Below are 18,065 nucleotides of genomic sequence, written 5' to 3'. Positions count from 1 at the left end.
TGGCTAACAGCCTAGTAATATCCTGTACTCGAGCCCCGGCGTAGCACAGAGTTTTTGCTCCAGAAACCGAGATGCTTCTTACCATTGCGCCACCTAAGACAACAGCTGGCAAGATGGAAGAGAAATCTGCCCGTTCCCATGCCTCGCATGATTCAGGAGACCCGTCGAGGACTTGCGAGAGAGGCGGAATCTCGCAAGCCCGCAACTTTTGGCACCCGGTTCGAGCCTCCCATAACCAATGAAGCCTCATTCACTGTAGAAGCCACCGGAGAGGGAGTCAGAACAGGCTGAATCTCTGGATCCAGGGCGGTGAAGCTGTTTTGACGTCTGTATCCGGTCCAGGCTTCCCAAAGGCCGCTGCTTTCGACTTCCACGGCAAGTGACGTGCCTCCCATGGCTGTTTGGCAGGGTCAAGAATAGGAGCATCCACTAAGTCATCCAGAAGCATCCTCAACTAACTCAATTTCCCAGGGAAGGGGGGAGACCCCTTCGGGGAGGGATCCCTGCAGAGCACCGGCCAGTCAGCTATGGAGAGACGACACGGCGGCGACATTCCCGTCAGGTCAGAGAAGGCGTCCAGCTACGGGAGTAAAAGAGAAAGAGATAGTAGGTGGACGTGGATTCTTCCGGAAGGATCTCTGCACTTCCTCTGCAAACAAACCGTGGTTAGATTGAAAGTCCAGACATTATCCTGGAATAGAGTAAAATAAACAGCATTGAAAACCGTTCATTAGTGAAACTACAGGCTTGCTAGGCTAACTCGGTTTCTTCTTGACAGGAATTTACTAGATGTTTGCTATAAGCTACAGTGGGTTCGCAAACGCAGCCCCTCCCGAAACAAGCACAGCCTGTGAAATGGCAAACATTCAAGCAACACACACCGGAGTCGCACACCAGTACGGCAAACGGAGAGAAAGCGGAGGATCCTGTATCCTGACTGCACATAGGCTAAATGAGCGGGAGATGACCAACTCGCAAGTTGGTGCTGTAGAAGTAAAGCAGTAAATTGCGGGGTAGTTTTGATGCCAAAACATCAGTCAACAAGTTAAGGAGAGACCGGTAGCTGGACCATTCGCTTAACTACGAGCAGGTTCAGTCTGCTTTCCAACAGACACTGGGAGACACATTCACCTTTCAGCAGGACAATTACCTAAAACACAAGGCCAAATATACACTGGAGTTGCTTACCAAGACGACATTGAATGTTCCTGAGTGGCCTAGTTACAGTTTTGACTTAAATTGGCTTGAAAATCTATGGCAAGACTTGAAAATGGCTGTCTAGCAATGATCAACAGCCAACTTGACAGAGCTTGAAGATTTAAAAAAAAAATTAATAATGTGCAAATATTGTGCAATCCAGGTGTGCAAAGCTCTTAGAAACTTACCCAGAAAGACTCACAGGTGTAATTGCAAAGGTGATTTTAACATGTATTGACTCAGTGGGTTGAATACTTATCTAATCAAGATATATTCGTTATTTCTTTCCATTATAATAAAACATTTTGTACAAAGAATCTTACATTACATAGTATTTTGTGTAGATCGTTGACAAAAAAGGACAATGAAATCAATTTTAATCCCACTTTGTAGCACTATTTTTTAAATTTTTTATTTCAAGGGGTCGGAATACTTTCTGAAAGCTCTGTATATGTCAATAGGCTTTGGTATGGGTTCCTCTCTGACTTCTCTCAAGGCTTTGGATTTGAGTGATTTCACTAATGAAAGGGTTACATCCGCTGGAGAAATGGAGCAAGTTGTTTCGAAGCTCATGAGCTAGATTCAGAGATACATTCAGCTCGATGATAGTTGTTAGTACAGAAAACGTATGATATATATATTTTTAGTGAGTTTTATCAAGTGAAACGTGAAAACACATACAGTACTTTGGGGCCTAAGCAACTCTGGAAACTAATGCTACTTGTCTAACCTTTCTGTCTGTCCATCTGGCAGGACCAGAACATTACAGCCGAAGAGGGCGGGATCGAACAAGGTGGCATCGGGGCGGCGTCGTCGGGAGTGACGGGTGACGAACCTGCCGCTGCGGTGGCGGCGGAATGCTGCGGGGGCGGAGCCAACAGCTGTTCCTCAGGTGTCCTATCCCTCTCGTCTTCCAGCCAGGACCAGCTATTGGACGATCACCACTTGGAAGAGTGTCCTTTGTGCCTCCTCAGCCAACCACGATGCCGGTTCCCCCGCCTCTCTTCCTGTTCCCACCGGGCCTGCTACGACTGCCTGAGACAGTACCTGAAGATCGAAATCTCAGAGAGCAGGGTGGGCATTGCCTGTCCGCAATGCCCCGAGGCGTTGGCGCCGCAAGATGTGCGGGCCATCCTGGATGACCAGGCGCTGCTGGAGAGATTCGAAGAGTACCAGCTGAGACGGTTTCTGGCGGCCGACCCGGACACACGCTGGTGTCCTGCACCCGACTGCAGGTAGAGCCACTGAGTCACTCAGTTCATTCTACTGATTTCAGAATCGTTTATAGTCAGAAGCTTCATATTCGGGGAGTCAATAGTACCAGCTCAGGAGGTACCCTGCGCCTGACCGCCTGACTGCAGGTCGAGCCATTGTAACAAGTACACCATCTGATAATTATGTTCATAGATTCAGGGTAAAATGTTTTGAGTCAGTCAGTCAGAACTATCCAGGGAGAGAGTTAACTGCAGGAGTCACGTAACAGGAGTAAAGGGAGACTCAGCGAAGTGACTTTGGACGAGCAAAGATGCAAGACTTCTCACGCAGAGTATCTGCTCATGTGCTTCAGTTCCCTTCACGCAGCTACAACGCGGTAGATACGGGACCAAAACAGCGGAGAAGTTTTAGCCTTGTGCTTCAACGCTCTTTAGTTGTTGCGGACATTGGCAACTACATTTTGCTTAGGGTCCCCCCGCAAAAAAAAGGCTAGGGCCCGGCTCTGACTGCATGTGTGTGAGCATGCTGACCCACGAGCCACTGCGGCCCCTCCCCATCAGTTGGCCGTTCTATATCAGACGATGTTGACACAATGGGCCTCCAGTATTTATTTATCAGGTATTACTGGGGCCAAGAGGGGAAAGTCCAGAATTGCATAAGCCCGAAAGTCTTTAAAAGTATCCAGCATTGCATAAGCCTTGAATTCACAGATGTGACTCATGTTCCTAATATACGCACGTTCCACAAGGTCTTAGGGACAGAAGGTTAATACTAGAGCCTATTCAGTTTTTCAATGTGTGTTTTGTTTTGTGTATGAGACTGAGTGTGTGTCTGTCTGTGTCTGTGTGTTTCACTGTGTGTGACAAAATGAGTTTTTAGTGACATTTGAGTTCGATTTCTACAGAAGTGTGTGTGTGTGTGTGTGTGTCTGTGTCTGTGTCTGTGCCTGTGTGTGTCTGCCTGTCTGTTTTATTGTCTATTTGGTATCCATTCTATTCTCTCTGTGTCCTCCCAGCAAGGCAGTGGTAGCATTCTGTCTTAGTTACCTGTTCTGTTCTGTTCTGTTCTGTTCTGTTCTATTCTATTCTGTTCTCCTCTCTGTCTCCCCAGCTTTGCAGTGATAGCGTATGGCTGTGCTGAGTGTCCTAAGCTAAGCTGCGGGCGTGAGGGCTGTGACACAGAGTTCTGCTACCACTGTCGCCAGCTGTGGCACCCCGACCAGACGTGTGACCAGGCTCGACGCCAGCGGGCACGCCACACCTCCGGGGGAAATGATGCCTCCACACTATATGTCTTCAACGAGGAGCCTGGAGGCGGTAGGGAGATAGCCACACTGTATATTTACGTACTAAGTCCCATACATACACTACATGACCAAAAGTATTGTGGACACCTGCTCGTCGAACATCTCATTCCATGGGCATTAATATGGAGTTGGGCCCCACTTTGCTGCTATAACAGCCTCCACTCTTCTGGGAAGGCTTTCCACTAGACGTTGGAACATTGCTGCGGGTATTTGCTTCCGTTCAGCCACAAGAGCATTAGTGAGGTCGGGGACTGATGTTGGGCGATTAGGCCTGGCTCGCAGTCGGCGTTCCAATTAATCCCAAAGGTGTTCGATGGGGTTGAGGTCAGGGATCTATGCAGGCCAGCCAAGTTCTTCCACACCGATCTCGACAAACCATTTCTGTATGGACCTCACTTTGTGCACGGGGGCATTGTCATGCTGAAACAGGAAAGGGCCTTCCCCAAACTGTTGCCACAAAGTTGGAAGCACAGAATCGTCTACAATGTCGTATGCTGTAGCGTTAAGATTTCCCTTCAATGGAACTAAGGGGCCTAGCCTCCTCCACCAAACTTTACAGTTGGCACTATGCATTGGGGCAGGTAGTGTTTTCCTGGCATCCACCAAACCCAGATTCGTCCGCCAGACTGCCAGATGGTGAAGTGTGATTCATCACTCCAGAGTCCACTGCTCCAGAGTCCAATGGCGGCGAGCTTTACACCACTCCAGCCGACGCTTGGCATTGCACATGGTGATCTTAGGCTTGTGTGTGGCTGCTCGGCCATGGAAACCCATTTCATGAAGCTCCCGACGAACAGTTATTGTGCTGACGTTGCTTCCAGAGGCAATTTGGAACTCGGTAGTGAGTGTTGCAACCGAGGACAGGCGATGATTTTTACGCGCTACGCGCTTCAGCACTCGGCGGTCCCGTTCTGTGAGCTTGTGTGGCCTACCACTTCGCGGCTGAGCCGTTGTTGCTCCTAGACGTTTCCACTTCACAATAACAGTACTTACAGTTGACCGGGGCAACTCTAGCAGGGCAGCAATTTGACGAACTGACTTGTTGGAAAGGTGGCATCCTATGACTGTGCCACGTTGAAAGTCACTGACCTCTTTAGTACAGGCCATTCTACTGCCAATGTTTGTCTATGGAGATTGCATGGCTGTGTGCTCGATTTTATACACCTGTCAGCAACGGGTGTGGCTGAAATAGCCGAATCCACTCATTTGAAGGGGTGTCCACATACTTTTGTAAATATAGTGTAGTCCATGCAGTATACATACTAGTCATGATACAGTACATTGTACAGAGGAGGTAGTCTGACACAGAGACACTGTGGACACTGTTCAGACTGTTAATACAGTTCAGGCTGTTAATACAGTTCAGGCTGTTAATACAGTTCAGGCCGTTAATACAGTTCAGGCTGTTAATGCTGTTCAGGCTGTTAATACAGTTCAGGCTGTTAATACTGTTCAGGCTGTTAATACTGTTCAGACTGTTCAGGCTGTTAATACTGTTCAGGCTGTTAATACTGTTCAGACTGTTCAGGCTGTTAATACTGTTCAGGCTGTTAATACAGTTCAGGCTGTTAATATAGTTCAGGCTGTTAATACTGTTCAGGCTGTTAATACTGTTCAGGCTGTTCAGGCTGTTAATACTGTTCAGGCTGTTAATACTGTTCAGGCTGTTAATACTGTTCAGGCTGTTCAGGCTGTTAATACTGTTCAGGCTGTTAATGCTGTTCAGGCTGTTAATACAGTTCAGGCTGTTAATGCTGTTCAGGCTGTTAATACTGTTCAGGCTGTTAATACTGTTCAGGCTGTTAATACTGTTCAGGCTGTTAATACTGTTCAGACTGTTAATACTGTTCAGACTGTTAATACAGTTCAGGCCGTTAATACAGTTCAGGCTGTTAATGCTGTTCAGGCTGTTAATACAGTTCAGGCTGTTAATACTGTTCAGGCTGTTAATACTGTTCAGACTGTTCAGGCTGTTAATACTGTTCAGGCTGTTAATACAGTTCAGGCTGTTAATACAGTTCAGGCTGTTAATACAGTTCAGGCTGTTAATACAGTTCAGGCTGTTAATACTGTTCAGACTGTTCAGGCTGTTAATACTGTTCCGGCTGTTAATACAGTTCAGGCTGTTAATACAGTTCAGGCTGTTAATACAGTTCAGGCTGTTAATACTGTTCAGGCTGTTAATACTGTTCAGGCTGTTCAGGCTGTTAATACTGTTCAGGCTGTTAATACTGTTCAGGCTGTTAATACTGTTCAGACTGTTAATACAGTTCAGGCCGTTAATACAGTTCAGGCTGTTAATACAGTTCAGGCTGTTAATGCTGTTCAGGCTGTTAATACAGTTCAGGCTGTTAATACTGTTCAGGCTGTTAATACTGTTCAGACTGTTCAGGCTGTTAATACTGTTCAGGCTGTTAATACAGTTCAGGCTGTTAATACAGTTCAGGCTGTTAATACTGTTCAGGCTGTTAATACTGTTCAGGCTGTTAATACTGTTCAGGCTGTTCAGGCTGTTAATACTGTTCAGGCTGTTAATACTGTTCAGGCTGTTCAGGCTGTTAATACTGTTCAGGCTGTTAATGCTGTTCAGGCTGTTAATACAGTTCAGGCTGTTAATGCTGTTCAGGCTGTTAATACTGTTCAGGCTGTTAATACTGTTCAGGCTGTTAATACTGTTCAGGCTGTTAATGCTGTTCAGGCTGTTAATACTGTTCAGGCTGTTAATACAGTTCAGGCTGTTAATGCTGTTCAGGCTGTTAATACTGTTCAGGCTGTTAATGCTGTTCAGGCTGTTAATACTGTTCAGGCTGTTAATGCTGTTCAGGCTGTTAATACTGTTCAGGCTGTTAATGCTGTTAATACTGTTCAGGCTGTTAATACTGTTCAGGCTGTTAATGCTGTTCAGGCTGTTCAGGCTGTTAATACTGTTCAGGCTGTTCAGGCTGTTAATACTGTTCAGGCTGTTAATACTGTTCAGGCTGTTAATACTGTTCAGGCTGTTAATACTGTTCAGGCTGTTAATACTGTTCAGGCTGTTAATGCTGTTCAGGCTGTTAATACTGTTCAGGCTGTTAATACTGTTCAGGCTGTTAATACTGTTCAGGCTGTTCAGGCTGTTAATACTGTTCAGGCTGTTAATGCTGTTCAGGCTGTTAATGCTGTTCAGGCTGTTAATACTGTTCAGGCTGTTAATACTGTTCAGGCTGTTAATACTGTTCAGGCTGTTAATGCTGTTCAGGCTGTTAATACAGTTCAGGCTGTTAATGCTGTTCAGGCTGTTAATACTGTTCAGGCTGTTAATACTGTTCAGGCTGTTAATACTGTTCAGGCTGTTAATGCTGTTCAGGCTGTTAATACAGTTCAGGCTGTTAATGCTGTTCAGGCTGTTAATACTGTTCAGGCTGTTAATGCTGTTCAGGCTGTTAATACTGTTCAGGCTGTTAATGCTGTTCAGGCTGTTAATACTGTTCAGGCTGTTAATGCTGTTAATACTGTTCAGGCTGTTAATACTGTTCAGGCTGTTCAGGCTGTTAATACTGTTCAGGCTGTTCAGGCTGTTAATACTGTTCAGGCTGTTAATACTGTTCAGGCTGTTAATACTGTTCAGGCTGTTAATACAGTTCAGGCTGTTAATACTGTCCAGGCTGTTAATGCTGTTCAGGCTGTTAATACTGTTCAGGCTGTTAATACTGTTCAGGCTGTTAATACTGTTCAGGCTGTTAATACTGTTCAGGCTGTTAATACTGTTCAGGCTGTTAATACTGTTCAGGCTGTTCAGGCTGTTAATACTGTTCAGGCTGTTAATACTGTTCAGGCTGTTAATACTGTTCAGGCTGTTCAGGCTGTTAATACTGTTCAGGCTGTTAATGCTGTTCAGGCTGTTAATACAGTTCAGGCTGTTAATGCTGTTCAGGCTGTTAATACTGTTCAGGCTGTTAATACTGTTCAGGCTGTTAATACTGTTCAGGCTGTTAATACTGTTCAGACTGTTAATACTGTTCAGACTGTTAATACAGTTCAGGCCGTTAATACAGTTCAGGCTGTTAATGCTGTTCAGGCTGTTAATACAGTTCAGGCTGTTAATACTGTTCAGGCTGTTAATACTGTTCAGACTGTTCAGGCTGTTAATACTGTTCAGGCTGTTAATACAGTTCAGGCTGTTAATACAGTTCAGGCTGTTAATACAGTTCAGGCTGTTAATACTGTTCAGGCTGTTAATACTGTTCAGGCTGTTCAGGCTGTTAATACTGTTCAGGCTGTTAATGCTGTTCAGGCTGTTAATGCTGTTCAGGCTGTTAATACTGTTCAGGCTGTTAATACTGTTCAGGCTGTTAATACTGTTCAGGCTGTTAATACTGTTCAGGCTGTTAATACTGTTCAGGCTGTTAATACTGTTCAGGCTGTTAATATTGTTCAGACTGTTCAGACATACCGTATGTAGTCAGTCATAGTACTTTACATCCACACGGTAGTCAGACAGTGATCATGTATGTAGCTAGTCATAGTACATCCATAGTCTTCTTCTTCTTCTTTACATACTGCCATAGGAGTCACGTCCTTCCATGTCTCTGTCTCCTTCCAGAGTCAGAGGAGATCAAGGCGTGTCCTCGTTGTGGGGCCTACATCATGAAGACCAACGATGGCAGCTGTAACCGGATGAACTGTACCGTGTGTGCCTGTCAGTTCTGCTGGCTGTGTATGCAAGAGATCACCGACGTGCACTACCTCAGGTAGCTATAGCCACTGTTACTAACGGTTACCACTACCTCAGGTAGCTATAGCCACTGTTACTAACGGTTACCACTAGGGCTGTGGCGGTCATGGTTATTGTCATGCAAAAGACTGCTGGTCTCACGGTAATTTAACGTTAATTAACATAAACACGTTTAGTATCTCCAGGCCTCCAGGCATCCAGGCATCCAGGCATCCAGGCATCCAAGCTGCAATACAAGCTGCTTATGAGCGCCTTTGCAACTTCTACATTTAAAGAAGTCTAATATATCTATTTAATATACACCATCACAATACATCCATTATTTATTTAGTCAAGTCTAAAGAAAGATTATTTATTTATTTCACCTTTATTTAACCAGGTAAGCCAGTTGAGAACAAGTTCTCATTTACAACTGCGACCTGGCCAAGATAAAGCAAAGCAGTGCGATAAAAACAACAACACAGTGTTACATATGGGGTAAACAAAACAAAGTCAAAAATACAACAGAAAATATATATACAGTGTGTGCAAATGTAGCAAGTTATGGAGGTAAGGCAATAAATAGACCATAGTGCAAAATAATTACAATTAGTATTAACACTGGAATGATAAATGTGCAGAAGATTATGTACAAATATAGATACTGGGGTGCAAATGAGCAAAATAAATTACAATGTAAATAACAATATGGGGATGAGGTAGTTGGGTGGGCTAATTTCAGATGGGCTGTGTACAGGTGCAGTGATCGGTAAGCTGCTCTGACAACTGATGCTTAAAGTTAGTGAGGGAGATAAGTGTCTCCAGCTTCAGAGATTTTTGCAGTTCGTTCCAGTCATTTGCAGCAGAGAACTGGAAGGAATGGCGACCAAAGGAGGTGTTGGCTTTGGGGATGACCAGTGAGATATACCTGCTGGAGCGCATACTATGGGTGGGTGTTGCTATGGTGACCAAAGAGCTAAGATAAGGCAGGGATTTGCCTAGAAGGGATTTATAAATGACCTGGAGCCAGTGGGTTTGGCGACGAATATGTAGTGAGGGCCAGCCAACGAGAGCGTACAGGTCACAATGGTGGGTAGTATATGGGGCTTTGGTGACAAAACGGATGGCATTGTGATAGACTACATCCAATTAGCTGAGTAGAGTGTTGGAAGCTATTTTGTAAATGACATCGCCGAAGTCAAGGATCGGTAGGATAGTCAGTTTTACGAGGGCATGTTTGGCAGCATGAGTGAAGGAGGCTTTGTTGCGAAATAGGAAGCCAATTCTAGATTTAACTTTGGATTGGAGATGCTTAATGTGAGTCTGGAAGGAGAGTTTACAGTCTAACCAGACACCTAGGTATTTGTAGTTGTCCACATATTCAAAGTCAGAGCCGCCGAGAGTAGTGATTCTAGTCGGGCAGGCGGGTGCAAGCAGCGTTCGATTAAAGAGCATGCATTTAGTTTTACAAGCGTTTAAGAGCAGTTGGAGGCTACTGAAGGAGTGTTGTATGGCATTGAAGCTCGTTTGGAGGTTTGTTAACACAGTGTCCAATGAAGGGCCAGATGTATACAAAATGTTGTCGTCTGCGTAGAGGTGGATCTGAGAGTCACCAGCAGCAAGAGCGACATCATTGATATACACAGAGAATAGAGTCGGCCCGAGAATTGAACCCTGTGGCACCCCATAGAGACTTCCAGAGGTCCAGACAACAGGCCCTCCGATTTGACACATTGAACTCTATCTGAAAAGTAGTTGGTGAACCAGGCGAGGCAGTCATTTGAGAAACCAAGGCTATTTAGTCTGCCAATAAGAATGTGGTGATTGACAGAGTCAAAAGCCTTGGCCAGGTCAATGAAGACTGCTGCACAGTACTGTCTTTTATCGATCACGGTTATAATATCGTTTAGAACCTTTAGCGTGGCTGAGGTGCACCCATGACCAGCTCGGAAACCGGATTGCATAGCGGAGAAGGTACGGTGGGATTTGAAATGGTCGGTGATCTGTTTGTTAACTTGGCTTTCAAATACTTTCGAAAGGCAGGGCAGGATGGATATAGGTCTGTAGCAGTTTGGATCTAGAGTGTCACCCCCTTTGAAGAGGGGGATGACCGCGGCAGCTTTCCAATCTCTGGGGATCTCAGACGATACGAAAGAGAGGTTGAACAGGCTGGTGATTGGGGTTGCGACAATTTCTGCGGCTAATTTTAGAAAGAAAGGGTCCAGATTGTCTAGCCCAGCTGATTTGTAGGGGTCCAGATTTTGCAGCTCTTTCAGAACATCAGCTATCTGAATTTGGGTGGGGGGTGGTTGGGTGGGGGGTTGCATGGGCAAGTTGCAGCGGAGGGTGCAGAGTTTGAATGAATCATCACCTTAGAAAGCGCTGGCCATTTCGTTGTGTTAGGCTTTGAAACAACATCCACCACGTCCAAGTTTTTCACTCAGTTTCAACCTGCTGTTGAACTTCTTTCTTCAAATTGATCAATCACAGTTTTAAAACATGATACTATTTTGATGATGCGTTTTGATTTTTTGATTGCATTTGCATTGATGTCAGAGTGGTTAGAGGGACAATAGAGCGCTGAGTACCAGGCCATTAGGACCTGATGGTTAGAGGGACAGGAGAGCCCTGAGTACCAGGCCATTAGGACCTGATGGTTAGAGGGACAGTAGAGCCCTGAGTACCAGGCCATTATGACCTGATGGTTAGAGGGACAGTAGAGCCCTGAGTACCAGGCCATTAGGACCTGATGGTTAGAGGGACAGTAGAGCCCTGAGTACCAGGCCATTAGGACCTGATGGTTAGAGGGACAGTAGAGCCCTGAGTACCAGGCCATTAGGACCTGATGGTTAGAGGGACAATAGAGCGCTGAGTACCAGGCCATTAGGACCTGATGGTTAGAGGGACAATAGAGTGCTGAGTACCAGGCCATTAGGACCTGATGGTTAGAGGGACAATAGAGCCCTGAGTACCAGGCCATTAGGACCTGATGGTTAGAGGGACAGTAGAGCCCTGAGTACCAGGCCACTAGGACCTGATGGTTAGACTGACAATAGAGCGCTGAGTACCAGGCCATTAGGACCTGATGGTTAGAGGGACAATAGAGCCCTGAGTACCAGGCCATTAGGACCTGATGGTTAGAGGGACAATAGAGCCCTGAGTACCAGGCCATTAGGACCTGATGGTTAGAGGGACAATAGAGCCCTGAGTACCAGGCCGTTAGGACCTGATGGTTAGAGGGACAATAGAGCCCTGAGTATCAGGCCATTAGGACCTCCTAATGGTCATTAGCTAGTTGGGTACTACCAACGCCCAGAGTGAATAACAGGACATTACCATAATAATAATAATATGCCATTTAGCAGACGCTTTTATCCAAAGCGACTTACAGTCACGTGTGCATACATTTTTACGTATGGGTGGTCCCGGGAATCGAACCCACTACCCTGGGCGTTACAAGCGCCGTGCTCTACCAGCTGAGCTACAGAGGACCACCCATGACTCAGTCACATAGCATTTTACTGTGGTCATGACTCATGACTGCCGGTGTGGTGGTAATACCGTCACCGCAACAGCCCTGGTTACCACTACCTCAGGTAGCTATAGCCACTGTCACTAACGGTTACCACTACCTCAGGTAGCTATAGCCACTGTCACTAACGGTTACCACTACCTCAGGTAGCTATAGCCACTGTCACTAACGGTTACCAGCTGTTGGAAATAGATTCACTTTGACCAAGAACCCTATTCTATCACATGGGACACACAGGCAGATACACTGACAGGCAGCGGACACAGACACAAAGTGGGACAGAGAAATGTAACCAAAGAGACAGACCAACCACGCTCCACTCCGAGGTACTGTCATATCAATTTAGGTCAGACTGACAAAGCCTATGGGGTTTTTAAAGACTCATTGATCCCAGCCATCAGATAAAATGTGGCATTATACTACCCCATGTCTTTCTACAGTAGAGGAGCAAGCACCACGCATCTCTGTAGCTATTATATGAATGTATTCCAAATGGCACCCTATTCCCTATTTAGAGCACTGCTTCCCAATGGGCCCTGGTCAAAAGAAGTGCACTATATAGTGAATAGGGTGCCATTTGGGATGTAGACACATATAATGTGGTCCTCTGTAGCTCAGCTGGTAGAGCACGGCGCTTGTAACGCCCAGGGTAGTGGGTTCGATCCCCGGGACCACCCATACACAAAAATGTATGCACACATGACTGTATGTCGCTTTGGATAAAAGCGTCTGCTAAATGGCTTATTATTATTATTATTATTATTATTATTATTATTATTATTATTATTATTATTATTATAATAGCTATAGAGATTGTCTGGTTTGCTCCTATGTCTCTGTTTCTAAACTGTTTTAATAACATGGCAGTGGAGTGGTAGCAGCCGTTGATTTTCCCAATGTTGGACGAGCGCCAGTGCTGACTTTTAATCAATGAATCAGCCGAATCTGCTCCAATGTGTGTCCTAAATGGCTCCCTTTTCCCTGTGCAGGGCCTTCAGAAAGTATTCATACCACTTTTCTTATTCCACGTTTTGTTGTGTAACAGCCTGAATTCACCCATCAACACACACCTGATAATTACTGTTCAGACTTTTTAATTTAAATTTTTATTTCACCTTTATTTAACCAGGTAAGCCAGTTAAGAACAAGTTCTCATTTACAACTGCGACCTGGTCAAGATAAAGCAAAGCAGTGCGATTTAAAAACAACAACAACACAGAGTTACATATGGGGTAAAACAAAACGTACAGTCAATAACACAATAGAACATCTATATACAGTGTGTGCAAATGTAGTAAGTTATGGAGGTAAGGCAATAAATAGGCCATAGTGCAAAATAATTACAATTATAATTTAGTATTAGCACTGGAGTGATTAATGTGCAGAAGATGATGTGCAAATAGAGATACTGGGGTGCAAATGAGCAAAATAAATAACAATGTAAATAACAATATGGGGATAGGTAGTTGACTGTTCAGACTGTGTTACAGCCTGAATTGAAAAATAGATGAAATTGATTTTTCTCTCTCCCAATGACAAAGTGAAAACATATTTTTTTAAATATTTGTAAACTTATTGAAAATGAAATACAGAAATATTTCATTTACATAAGTATTCACACCCCTGAGTCAATACATGTTAGAATCACCTTTGGCAGCGATTACAGATGTGAGTCTTTCTGGGTAAGTCTCTAAGAGCTTTGCACACCTGGATTGGCCATTTATTCTTTTCAAAATTCTTATTTTCAAGTCTTGCCATATATTTTCAAGCAGATTTAAGTCAAAACTGTAACTCGGCCACTCAGGAACATTCAATGTCTTCTTGGTAAGCAACTCCAGTGTATATTTGGCCTTGTGTTTTAGGTTATTGTCCTGCTGAAAGGTGAATTCATCTCCCAGTGTCTGGTGGAAAGCAAACTGAACCAGGTTTTCCTCTAGGATTATGCCCTGTGCTTAGCTCCATTACGTTTCTTTTTTATCCTGAAAAACTCCCCAGTACTTAACAATAACAAGCATATACAAGCATACCCATAACATGATGCAGCCACCACCATGCTTGGAAATATGGAGAGTGGTATTCAGTAATGTGTTGTGTTGGATTTGCCCTGAACATGTTTTGGAATATTCCTTCTTTTCACTCTGTCAATTAGGTTAGTATTGTGGAGTAACTACAATGTTGTTGATCCATCCTCAGTTTTCTCCTATCACAGCCATTAAACTCTGTAACTGTTTTAAAGTCACCATTGGCCTCATGGTGAAATCCCTGAGCGGTTTCCTTCCTCTCCGGCAGCTGAGTTAGGAAGGACACCTGTATCTTTGTAGTGACTGGGTGTATTGATACACAATCCAATGTAATTAATAACTTCACCGTGCTCAAAGGGATATTCAATGTCTGCTTTCTTTTTACCCATCTACCAATAGGTGCCCTTCTTTGCGAGGCATTGGAAAACCGCCTTGGTCTTTTTGGTTGAATCTGTGTTTGAAATTCACTGCTCAACTGAGGGACCTTACAGATAATTGTGTGTATGTGTGGGGTACAGAGATGAGGTAGTCATTACAAAATCATGTTAAACACTATTATTGCACACAGAGTGAGTCCATGCAACTTATTATGTGACTTGTTAAGACATGTTTTACTCCTGAACTTATTTAGGCTTGCTCTAACAAAGGGTTTGCATACTTATTGACTCGAGACATTTCAGCTTTTCATTTGTAATTAATTTGTAACATTTTGGAAAAAACATAATTTCACTTTGACATTATGGGCAGTTGTGTGTAGGCCAGTGACAAACCATCTCAATTTAATCCATTTAAAATTCAGACTGTGTAACACAACAGAATGTGGAAAAAGTCAAGGTGTGTGTGAATACTTTCTGATGGCACTGTATATGGAACAAACTCTCATGAATGCATTGCAGTCCCTCGGGCTGTACATTCTGGTCCATCATCTAAACTCTTCTTCCTGTCTCTTCCTCCAGTCCCTCGGGCTGTACATTCTGGGGGAAGAAGCCGTGGTCTCAGACCCGGAGGGTGCTGTGGCAGGTGGGCATGCTGCTGGGCGCCCCAGTAGTCATCTCACTCATCGCTGGCATCGCCATCCCAGTCATCATAGTGGGCATTCCCATCTACATGGGCCGCAAGGTACGAGGATATATTGACCCCTAACCCTAACCCATCTACATGGGCCGCAAGGTACAAGGACATATTGACCCCTAACCCCTAACCCATCTACATGGGCCGCAAGGTTGGAGGACATATTGACCCCTAACCTTAACCCATCTATATGGGCCGCAAGGTAGGAGGACATATTGACCCCTAACCCCTAACCCATCTACATGGGCCGCAAGGTACAAGGACATATTGACCCCTAACCTTAACCCATCTATATGGGCCGCAAGGTAGGAGGACATATTGACCCCTAACCCCTAACCCATCTACATGGGCCGCAAGGTACGAGGATATATTGACTCCTAACCCATCTACATGGGCCGCAAGGTACGAGGACATATTGACCCCTAACCCTAACCCAGCTACATGGGCCGAAAGGTAGGAGGACATATTGACCCCTAACCCCTAACCCATCTATATGGGCCGCAAGATTGGAGGACATATTGACCCCTAACCCCTAACCCAGCTACATGGGCCGCAAGGTAGGAGGACATATTGACCCCTAACCCCTAACCCCTATCCCTAACCCCTAACCCCTAACCCCTAACCCCTAACCCCTATCCCTAACCCCTAACCCCTAACCCCTAACCCCTAACCCATCTAAATGGGCTGAAAGATAGGACCTTGTCTTGTATAGAGAGACTAGTAATGTCAGCTCTCTGTAAAGTCTATTGGTCGCTTGTTTTCTGCTCTTAAGTGATATTTTAATAAAGCTATCGGTCATACAAATACAGCAATTCAACCATTTTATTCTAAATTGAAATCTGTCATCAATTGTAAAAAAAATTAAATAAAAAAAATACTAATGATGCTATAAATGATCATGTCAACCATTTTGAAGTCATGAGTTATTCTTCCCCCAGGTCCACGGTCGCTGTAAGAAGAACAATATCTCAGGTAGTAAACATTACTTAACGGTGGCCAGCGGCGTCATGATGTCCGTGTTCGTCTCGCCCGTCATAGCTGCTGTCACTGTGGGTAAGGACAAACAACAAACAACAAACAACAAACAACAAACAACACAAACCACAAGAACAACACTCCCATCTTGTCCACTAAAACCCTAAGAGTTAGGCCCGGGAATTTACAGGGGGCGACATGCACTTCCTGATTCGGCCTTGTTTTTCATGAAGGCTCGTTAAGAAAACACGCTAGTGGTTCATGACCGAAGGCAAACGACAGTTGTCTTGGGGTTGTGGTTTGAAGTGGGTGCTTCTTGGATGCGTCTTTGCCATTCAGTCACAACAAACGGTCCCAGTAGTGAGGACAGTGAGGTAAGCTAAGCTAGCTTTGCTATGGAGAGTTGAGGACTTCTCTCCTGCTGACTGACTCGCCATCTCTAGATGGTCAGCTGATTGAGTCCTATGTAGGCTAAAGCCTGCGCTGACCTTGTGTTTAGCCAAGCTGACAGCGGCTAGCTAACACAGCTTGGTGATGGCTGCCCTATCTAGCTGATATTTCTAATAATAATAATCAGTTATGGCAAGAAATCAAGAGCCAGTGTCTGGAATGTGTTTCATAAGACACTCATTCTACAACACCTTGCTTCGAAAGTAGCTTGCAACTTAGTTTCAAAGTTTCATCACGTCATGGACTATATTTGCAGTGAAAGTTAAAGTCAAGAGTCTGTTTAATCTGTTTAAAAGTGTTACTTGCCGTCACACTGTGTTGTTATAATGGTACATGCAGTCCTTTGGGGAAGAAAAAAAAACGACTTCCTGGACAGTGGAGCAGCAATAAAGCAGTAATATAAGTAATCCCAGATGGCACCCTATTCCATATGGGCCCTGGTCTAAAGTAGTGCACTACATAGGGAATAGGGTGCTATTTGAGACGCAGCATTGATGTCTTACTGTGTGGAGAGAGAGATGGTGGAAGATGGAAGATGTCTTACTGTGTGGAGAGAGAGATGGTGGAAGATGGAAGATGTCTTACTGTGGAAATCTGGGAAAAGAGCTGACGCGCACAAGAACACACACACACACATATATATATATATATACACACACACAGAATAGCCTTGGAATAGCTTCTACCCCTTATTCTCTTTGACATGTCATTTCATAACAATGTCTGTCTCTGGCAGAAGCCTGGGTTCAAATAGTATTAGGTTTCTTTCAAAAACCTTAACCTGTGCTTGATTGATCTTGCCTGGTGCAATGAAGCCAATGCAATAGTCCCAAAGGTGCAAACCCCACCCATCTGGCACTCCAGGCAGGCTCAATCAAATGAACCCAGGTCTGTCTCTGGGGCATGGGAGCTTACTGGAGCCTGCCCCTGTCTTGCCCTGGCTTGTCCTGGCTTGCCCTGGCTTGTCCTGGCTTGCCCTGGCTTGCCCTGGCTTGTCCTGTCTTGCCCTGGCTTGCCCTGGCTTGTGTGTGTGTGTGTGTGTGTGTGTGTGTGTGTGTCCTGCCTGACCCTGCCGCCTCTGAAGTGTCACTACGATCACCACACTGTTGAACTGAAGCCTCACTGTAGTCCCCTGCTCTTCGGCTCCACTCCCTCCTCCTCCTCCTCCTCCATCCACCCCTCTCTCCATCTGAAAGGACTTGTCTGTTGTCGGGGGCTTTAGCTCTGACCCCTCTTTTTCTATCCCTCTCTTCCTCTCACCTGTCTCTTCCTCTTTCTCTCTCTCCTTCTGTCTCTCCTGTCCCTCTTTCTCTCACTTTCCCTCTTTCTCCTCCTCGTCTCTCTCTGTCTCTCCTCCTCGTCTCTCCTCCTTGTCTCTCCTCCTCGTCCCTCTCTGTATCTCCTCCTCATCTCTCTGTCTCTCCTCCTTGTCTCTCCTCCTCGTCTCGCTCTGTCTCTCCTCATCTCGCTCTGTCTCTCCTCCTCGTCTCTCTCTGTCTCTCCTCCTCGTCTCTCTTCCTCATCTCTCTCTGTCTCTCCTCCTTGTTTCTCCTCCTTGTCTCTCTGTCTCTCCTCCTCATCTCGCTCTGTCTCTCCTCGTCTCGC

General features: G+C 45.1%; 1 protein-coding gene across 1 annotated transcript in view; it reads left to right on the top strand.

Moving 5' to 3' along the window:
• LOC311106736 (E3 ubiquitin-protein ligase RNF19A-like) overlaps positions 1-18,065 on the top strand; it is a gene marked incomplete at its 5' end in the record, with an annotated part of 35,222 nt that overhangs the window by 10,037 nt on the left and 7,120 nt on the right. Inside the window, 5 exons of the mRNA XM_084149136.1 lie at positions 1,951-2,432; positions 3,523-3,728; positions 8,301-8,448; positions 14,921-15,083; positions 15,974-16,088. Of these exons, the coding sequence (XP_084005262.1) occupies positions 1,951-2,432; positions 3,523-3,728; positions 8,301-8,448; positions 14,921-15,083; positions 15,974-16,088 (1,114 nt within the window). The remainder of the gene's footprint in view (positions 1-1,950; positions 2,433-3,522; positions 3,729-8,300; positions 8,449-14,920; positions 15,084-15,973; positions 16,089-18,065) is intronic.

This window comes from Coregonus lavaretus (genome assembly GCF_964263955.1).
Source record: "Coregonus lavaretus genome assembly, chromosome: 31".
NCBI classification, from domain to species: Eukaryota; Metazoa; Chordata; class Actinopteri; order Salmoniformes; family Salmonidae; genus Coregonus; species Coregonus lavaretus.
Note: the sequence above shows the minus strand (reverse complement) of the source record. Positions and strands in the feature narration are given on the sequence as shown.